This window comes from Mastigoproctus giganteus, chromosome 4, assembly GCF_048544385.1.
Source record: "Mastigoproctus giganteus isolate SK-2022 chromosome 4, ASM4854438v1, whole genome shotgun sequence".
NCBI lineage: Eukaryota > Metazoa > Arthropoda > Arachnida > Uropygi > Thelyphonidae > Mastigoproctus > Mastigoproctus giganteus.
The window spans coordinates 217,573,688-217,582,613 of NC_143578.1; the positions used below are offsets into that span (position 1 = coordinate 217,573,688).

General features: G+C 35.5%; 1 protein-coding gene across 1 annotated transcript in view; it reads right to left on the minus strand.

The window, feature by feature from the left end:
• Polr2B (RNA polymerase II subunit RpII140) overlaps nucleotides 1-8,697 on the minus strand; it is a 125,654-nt gene extending 116,957 nt beyond the window's left edge. Inside the window, exons 1-2 of the mRNA XM_090371167.1 lie at nucleotides 8,581-8,697; nucleotides 2,299-2,522 (exon numbers count right to left, since the gene is read on the minus strand). Of these exons, the coding sequence (XP_090227293.1) occupies nucleotides 2,299-2,522; nucleotides 8,581-8,599 (243 nt within the window). The 5' untranslated portion in view covers nucleotides 8,600-8,697. The remainder of the gene's footprint in view (nucleotides 1-2,298; nucleotides 2,523-8,580) is intronic.
• Between the last annotated feature and the right edge of the window lie 229 nt (nucleotides 8,698-8,926).

Genomic DNA, 8,926 nt, shown 5'->3' on the forward strand with positions numbered 1-8,926 from the left:
AGACATGAAGTTCTCCAAGCAGTGTAGACAAGTTACAAGGAAGGCCCAAGGTGTTTGATGAATTATCAAACATTTGCTCATAGGGATGTGGAGTTTATTATCCAACTCTACAGAGCAATTGTTAGACTACACTTAGAATATTGTAGCAAGAATGGAGAATGCACCTAAACAGCAACATGGAACTTCTTGAAAGCATCCAAAGATGGGCCATGTGCCTAATAAGACTGACAAAAGGGCAACCATATGAGGAAATATTTTGAATGTGTACTACAGATTTGGTAACTAGCCACCTATTTGATATTTAATTACATAGAGTATAATTCAATATATAGTGCATTAAAATATTGAAAGTGTATGCTGAGTTTGCTTTGCATTAGCAATCCTACCTAATACCTCACAAGACCAGCGTTTGCCTGTAATACAGCCCATGCAGGTCTTGGCATGAGTTTGGCATCCACCTGATAATGTCATGCAAGTTATCAGGTGGATGGTCATAGCATAAAATGTCTTTTTCTAGAAGGTCCCAAACGTGCCCAATTGGGCTGAGTTGGGCAGCCATGAGAGGATTGAGAATTCACTGTCATGTTCCTGAAACCAGTTAGCAACCTGATGGGCCTTGTGGAATGGTACACTGCCTTGCTGACAGATGCAGGAATTGTCTAGATACACTATCATCGTGAAGGGGTGTACCTGGTCAACAATGATAGGCATTCCATTGAGCCACTAATTAATGGTGATCAAAAGCCCAAGGCATGCCACAAAAACAGAAAACCATAACAACAATGTCTACAGCTTGCCAAACTCCAACAGCACATCCTGGTGCAACAGCCTCATGTTATGCTCTCCAAATGTGAATATACCCATTAGCACGATAGAAATGGAAATAAGATTCATCAGACCAGGCAACAGATTTCTAGTGGTCCAGCATTGGCTGGACCACTAGAAATCTGTTGACATGCCCACGCAAGGCACAGTTTCTTTCTTGCAATGAGCATGGATACCCATGATGTCCACTGACCACCGCAGTCTATACAAGAAAATGTCCGACACATAGTCAGTGGGGATATTAGTCTTGCTCTTCCTATGTTGTATTGGGCGGTTAGCTGAGCCACTCTGCTGCATCACCACTGTGTTATGAGATAACTCATCACAAGTACTGACCACGTATGGCTGTCCCTCGTGACTTCTGGCTTGTTGTTCAACCTCTGTTGAGCAAGTCAGAGTAGACTCATTGGCGACAGAATGAAAGCACTTGACCGTGTTAACTGTTGTCAAGATACTGGCACCCTCATGTCTTGCTGTCACCCCAAACATCGGAAAGATTGACATGACCCATTCTTCCTCACAGACACTCAAAAACTGATCACTACATTGGCAAACTACAATCTTATATCAGTTGTTCCCAATTTGAGCTTTTGCCAGCATCACATATCAGTCCATTCCAACACAAGGGAAGGGGGGAGGTGTTAATAATACACAGACAACTCACTATGTAAGGCTCTGAGAGGAGAGAGTAAAATGAATGCGGGTGAATTTTCACTGTTCATAACCGATTCCAGAACTAGGGATTATAAATGTGGACATGCTCATCAGCATAACAGAATTGACAGCCTAGTAATTTTTTTTTTTTTTTTTTTGACTGGTGCAGCAAAAGTCTTAGACTTTCTTGCACCATATAGCCATATTGAGAATTGTCCAAAACATCAACTCAAAAATCACAAAACATTAGACCGTGACTAACTCTCATCCTTTTCAAAAGAAAAAAAAAAATTTATCACCTACTAGATCAGTGGTTCCCACCCAACGAGTGGTTTCAAACCCATGGGGGGGTCCGTGAAAGTGTTCCGGGGGGTTCGCATTAAAAATTCTGTAATGGCATCCGCTTAGATTTACATGGGTATATTTTTGTAAACTACAAAATATAACTAATAATAAACAATAAAGTAAAATAAAATTACATATAAAGTAAAGAATGCCAACAAAAGAAACCACATCTCCCACAATTCTTTATAATTAGTTTACTATCTTACAGTATATCGTGCTAAATAAATAATTTTCCATTCTAAATTAATTTTTTTTAATTCTCAAAGGCCATTGTTATGTATAGGTACTTAATTTTTATTATTGTGCAATATCGCTTATAAAAACGTAGTACTGGAAATATTTTATAATAAAAATTCAGAACTATATATGATTTCAGAGAATATAGGCTTAGTGGTTCGCAATAAAAATATTAGGTTGAAAGGGGTTCACGAGTCAAAAAAGGTTGGGAACCACTGTACTAGATAATATACTTACTGGGTTTTCTATTTCTCCTGATGTGTGCTGAGCTTCAGCCTGTAAATCTATCTGTGGAGTATCTTCCACAATTCTCTGAACAGACATTTGAATGAATTCATCAAAAGAGTCTAGCTGTTGTCTAACCAAACCTTTTTCATCAAAATAAGCACTAATAACGACCCAGCATGCTTCCTGCCACAAATCAGGTGTAATTTCTTCTGAGTCATCCTCTTCATATGGTTCTATAATAAAAACAACTTTGTCAAATTACTGTTTTAGTGTTAAGAAAAACTGATCTGTAAAATTTAAAAAGTTATAAATTAGCTGGGAGGGGGATACATTGATGTTTGTAAGCTTTAAACAGACTGAGTAAACTAACTGCTAATGGCATCCTTACTCTTCTCAGACAACATAAAAAAAAGGTAAAGTGCAGCCATTATCAACCCACTGCAGGATGGAAGCCTCCTCAACAATTCATGCTGAGGGAAATGGACCATAATCTGCCATGCTGGTCCATTGCGGGTTGGCAGATCGACCGTATTCAGCAGTCAGGGGCTTGAACCCCAGTCTACTCAAAGAGCGTGTGCTTCTGCACTCCCGCTCCTGACCACTCGGCTACGGAGGCCTTGACAACATACATAAACTTAAATTTGAAAAAGGATGGCTGCAGGACAGATATGCAGAAATTTGCTTTCAGCAAGTAATTGATTTGTTGGAACAAACTTCCATCTAGTGCTGTGAAAGTGGATTGTCTGAATAAATTTAAGGATGCAGTAGACAAATTATTAGAGGATGGAGAGTAAGGAGGGTAGGATGTTTTGTTTTTATAGCTGATGAGTTTCATTTTTCCCATTCAAAAAAAGTATTGTAAATCAATTTTTATTATCGCATTATAACATAAATCAAGAATCAGCTGTAAATGGCTACAACAATGAATGAATTTAAAATACTATCGTATTCAATCCAATACAAATATTTCTGAGCACTCATATACATTCCCAGACTATCTAATCACCTCATGTATAGATATAAAAGCAAAATTCGAAGAAGAAATTCTGAGTAGTACACACACTCATTAGATCAAATAACCCCAAACAGACAATACACAGCAACAGTAAAATCTATAGCTCTAGATGTAACACCATTATGGTCAATCATAAAATTCATTCAGTGGTTAATCCAAATCAACAAACACATGATATTTCTAATTCTAAATGAATGATTAATTTAAAAGATTAAACATCTGTGAATGTCAAAGATAAAATTTACACAATCAGAAACATTAAAAGGATATTCTATTCTGGAAATGCAAACTTGCATGCACAATATAAAAAAAAAAAATAAATACTTTAATTTCTGAATACAATAAAAAAATAAAACAAGAAACCAAAATGGACTGAGCTCACCAAGTTGTAAACTTATTTCCAATGTGAATTGTTCATACATTTTCCTCTCATAGCTTAAATATAATGGTTTATTTTATCTTATGAATTTTTAATGACTTACTTCTGATTATTAATTCATTTATGGTTATATCTACATGTTAACATATTCACTGTTGCAATGAAAATTTGCATTGAAATGAACTGCAACTTTTATGCTTTAACACACATATGCATCCATTCAATTGCAGTCAATAAATGAGCACTGTAAAATGAAAGGCACATGAAATGAATAAATGGACAAACTGAACTTTACATACTGATTGAACCAATGGCACGACGGCTGGGATTTTGGCTAGTGTCACTTGCACTATCTGTACAGCATTATAAAAGATGTATATTTTGTTCAGTTTCATATGTTCTTTGCTTATGTTGAAGTTATTTTATCTAGTTTAGTAATTTTTTTTTTAGCTTATGCTGAAGTTATTTTATCTAGTTCAGTATTTTCCAAAATAAAAAAAGCTAAATTTTTTTTGAAGATTATGTTTGCTGAATTTTAATTATTTAGTTTGTGAAAAACAAATGATCATTCTTAGTGTCTCTGTCTACTGATAAAAATTTGTGCGAAAAATGTTTTCCTATAAAATCAGGATTGAAAAGGAACGGTGATAAGCAAAATGTTGATGCTGATGACATTAAAGCAGTTCTTTATAATACATCATATCATACTGAAATGAATTCTATTTGAGTGATGCAGATTCTGAATCTTGTTTAGCTAGATAATCATGTAATAACTGAGAGTAAAGTGGAGAAGAAATTCTTGAAGATAAACATAAGAAAGGCACCTGGGGTGGATGGAATCTATCCAGTTATATTAAAGGAGGCAGCAAAGGAAGTAAGCAAACCCTTAGTCATAATTATGAAAGCTTCCTTGGACTCAGGGGAGGTACCCATGGACTGGAGATGTGCAAATGTGACCCAAATCCACAAAAGGGGATCAAAGGGAGACGGGTAATTACAGACCTGTTAGTTTAAACTTCTGTTCCAAGGAAATTAATAGAGGTACTGGTTAAAGAAGCTTGCAGGATCATCTAGACAAGACTTCAGTTATAGCTTGAACACAGCATAGGTTTCTTAAGGGGAAGCTTTGTCTGACCAATTTGATTGGATACTATGATGTAGTCACAAAGGAACTGGATGCAAAGAATAATTTTGATATCATATACAGTGGATTCCTGTTATTTGGGCCACCAGTTAATTGGGGCAAATCTTAAAAAACAGAACCCAATTGAGAAAATAGCCAGGGTTTATACTTCGCTTAATTGGGACAACATGTCATTTAATCGGGGCAGGAGACAGCTGTACTGGAGATTACCCTACGATTGTCGCCGACCGTACCACGTGGTTCGGTTGGATTTCTGGAGGTCACAACCATAAAACAATAAAAACAATTAGCAGTCACTGTTTATTGGGCTTTTCTGTTAGTGCAATCTATCATAAACGGATAGTAAACTCGATCTTACTGAATTTGCGATAATACCGACAGCTGGAATTCTGTGGGTAATTATAGTGAAATATGTTTACACTTCCATGAAATCTTCAATCATATAAAAAAATTTATTTTCTGAATCTTCTCTTCATTTCTATTTTTAAAGCTTTGTAACTTGTTACTCCATTCTCACTTGCGCGTATTGTATTACTTGCAATTTGTGTGTGCCGTGTTCTTTGTTATTGATTGCTTATCTTTTTACTGTTTTTAATTTTAACCCCTACCCACAAATGTCAGTGAACAGAAATGTCAACTAGTTAGTATGTACATATTACAGTACATATTAATTATTCTGATTATCACGTATATTCTTCCGATTTTCACGTATCATTTAATTTTTTAATTGGTAAGGTAATAAAGGATAAATTTGTGCTTAATACAGTATATCTTCACTTTTATAGCCTGTGGATTTTATATCGATTCTAATTAGTGAAAATAGGATATTCATCCTATTTTTGCTAATTAGAATCGCTGTTTAATAGAATTAAAATTCGATTCACAAACGTGATCGCAATGACTGGCACTTACTACATGTCGTATAGTGGATGGTACTTTACTATGGTGAGTCCATTGTAACTTGATTTGATTGTACAGTGAACCAATTGTAAAGCTGGGGTCCACTGTTTTTAACTTTTTACGTGAAACTTCAGAAAACTGGGGCAGTCGTTTAATCAGGCCAAAATGCATTAGTCCCAATGTGTCCCAAATACCCAGAATAGACTGTATTTGGATCTTAGAAAGGCTTTTAATACTGTTGCACATGGAAGACTGCTGCACAAATTGGAGCAGTGTGGCATTGGAGGCAAATTGCTGCTATGGTAATCAATGGACACTGCTCTTCATGCCCTAATATTATTAGTGGAGTCCTCCAGGGTTCAGTGTTGGGTTATTGTTGTTTTCTGTATTCATTAATGATGGTATATCAAAGCTTAATGTCCAAGTTTTCAGATGATACGAAGGTCGGCAAAGTTGTTAATGACAGTACACTGCTGCAACAGGATCTAGAAAAGTTGAGCAGATGGGCTGAGAGGTGGCAACTGAAGTTTCACATTGACAAATGTAAAGTAATGCATATGGGAAACAGTAACCCTAGAGTAACATATCCACTGTGTGGTACTACACTGACAGTGATAGAGAGCGAAAAGGCCCGGGGGTAATTGTGCAGGCAGATATGAAGTTTTCTGAGCAGTGCAGATGGTCCACAAGAGTAGCCCATGGTGTCTTGTCAATGACATACAGGAATTTTTCTAGCAGGGATAAGGAGGTGATTATCCCCTTGTATAAGGCAATGGTCAGGCCACACCTTGAGTACTGTATACAGGTCTGGAGGCCTCATTTTAAGAAGGATGTAGAGCTGTTGGAACGAGTACAGAGAAGGGCAACAAGATTAGTGAATGGAACAAAGGGCTGCTCTTATGAAGGAAGACTTAAATTTTGCAAATTACAGTGTCTGCAGACTAGGCACCTGTGAGGTGATCTGATTGAGGTGTATAAAGTCTTGAATGGTTTGAACATGCTCAATGCTGATGGGATTCTTCTTCTTCTTGCTCAGAATAATCACCTGAGAGGGCATAAATTCAAATTGAGGAAAGAGAGTTGTAGGAAAGATGTATGGAAGTTTGCCTTTAGCCAGCGGGTGGTTGATTTGTAGAACAAACTTCCATCTGCCACTGTAGAAGTTGATAGCTTAAACAGATTCAAGGCAGAACTATACAAACATTTGGAGTGAGTGAATGGGTGAAATGGAAGCAGGATGAGCTGTGTTTTTTGGCTGATGCTATATAAGCTTGCTTTCTTGCATCATGTGCCCTTGCTAATGCTGGCATTACTTGGAGTGGTGATTATTCACAGATGAAATCCATTTATTAAAAAGCACTGCTTACTTGTATCAGCATCCCAGAAAAGCCCCAAGGAAAATATAAAGGCCCCTCTCAAATAAGATATTTCCAATTCTAAATGAATGATTAATTTAAAAGAATGAAAGCCGGTGCATGTCAAAGATAAAATTTGCACATCATAACACATTAAAATTACACACACACACAATTTTTATTACAATTACAGTATATCTTGTTAATTTGATATCAGATTATTTGAAATGTGAAGTATTTCGAAGTCTGAATCTTGTTGATACTGAATCTCATTCAAATGTTAATGTTAGAAGGCTAAAAAAACACAACAGAGCCGATGATACTTGGAGTGATGATTCTTCACAAATGAAATCCCTTCAATTTACTAAAAAGCAGTGGCTACTTTTGAGTGCCCATGAGAAGTGTCCCACAGAAGCACCCCAAAGCACACAAAGGATCCTCGCAAATATAAAAAACAGCAAATGTGCTAAAAAAGAAACAAACATGTTAGGTGTGTATCTTAAAATCATCTGGTAACTTATCTTTGAAAAGTACAAGGGGAGGTAAACAAAAAGTCCCTATATCCACACAAAAAAAAAAAAAAAAAAAAAAAAAAGGCTTTCTTTATTCTCCCATGTGATCACTTAGAGGAATTAATAACTAATCATTTTGAATAAATAATCATTAACCACATTTAGTGCTCAGATTATGGTATAGCACATTGACATCAAAAATAATAAATGACACTTCAGACAAGTTTCAGTTCATGGTGGTTGCTCTTCATGAATACTTCATGTGACATACTGTAATTATAATATACTTGTCGTTACAAAAAAAAAAGAAAACTGTATATTTTGATTTTGAAGAAACCATGCGACTGATTAAAAACAATAAATAAACATAGCATCCTATACTGTTTAATGCAGTACAGGGTTATGCTGCCAATTTGGTAATGAGGGGACTGCTCAAGAAGAATTTCAGCTATCATTTGCAGCTAAAATAGTCTGTTAAATTTTATCAAACTAATTTATTTTAACCAGAATAATCCCTAAAATTTTAACAACTGAACTCACATGAGGGTCCCCCCCCCCCCATTCATGTTTGGAGCAAGCTAAATTTCAGAGTCTCATTATGAACCATTGAACATCAATAATGGAAACAAGAACAACATATAAATGAATATCCACGAAGAGTGACTGCCACAAACCGACAATAACTCAGTATACAAAGGTCCACTGAAATTGAATTATTTAATGTGGCATTTACTGAAAACATTAGATACATCTAGAGTTGCATATAAAAAGTTTCCTGAAGCCGAATGCTTTCACGCGGAATTATTAATATGCCATCAGTTCAAAGAAAATATTACACTTAGCTAAAAGAATGAAAATACCAGCTGTCATGTAAATATGGCTAACATACTTTAAGATTCATATGATTACAGATAATTAGGGTATAAACTCATATAATTTTATCATAAATATATGTTAAAGATTACGATATATTTAATTATACCTACCCTCTTCGGCGTCATACATTATAATATCAGGTTTAAAGTATATAAATAGAATCCAAGTACAAAATAAATTAAAAATACATTCAGATATACCGATAAACTCGGTAAGCACAACAGATATTCGGCAGTATCTAGAAGTAATACATAATATCATTACATAAATACGCTGTGGTCAGTTGGCATTAGCGACATCTGACTAAAATTACGAAAGTCGCATGATACAAGCCCAAAGCTTTCTCAAACATGGAAAGCTCTTTACCAACATCGAAAAAAAATCTTTATATAATTCCATAGGAATATAATTAATACTAAAGGTGTTTTTATTACCAAACTATAAATTTATAACTAT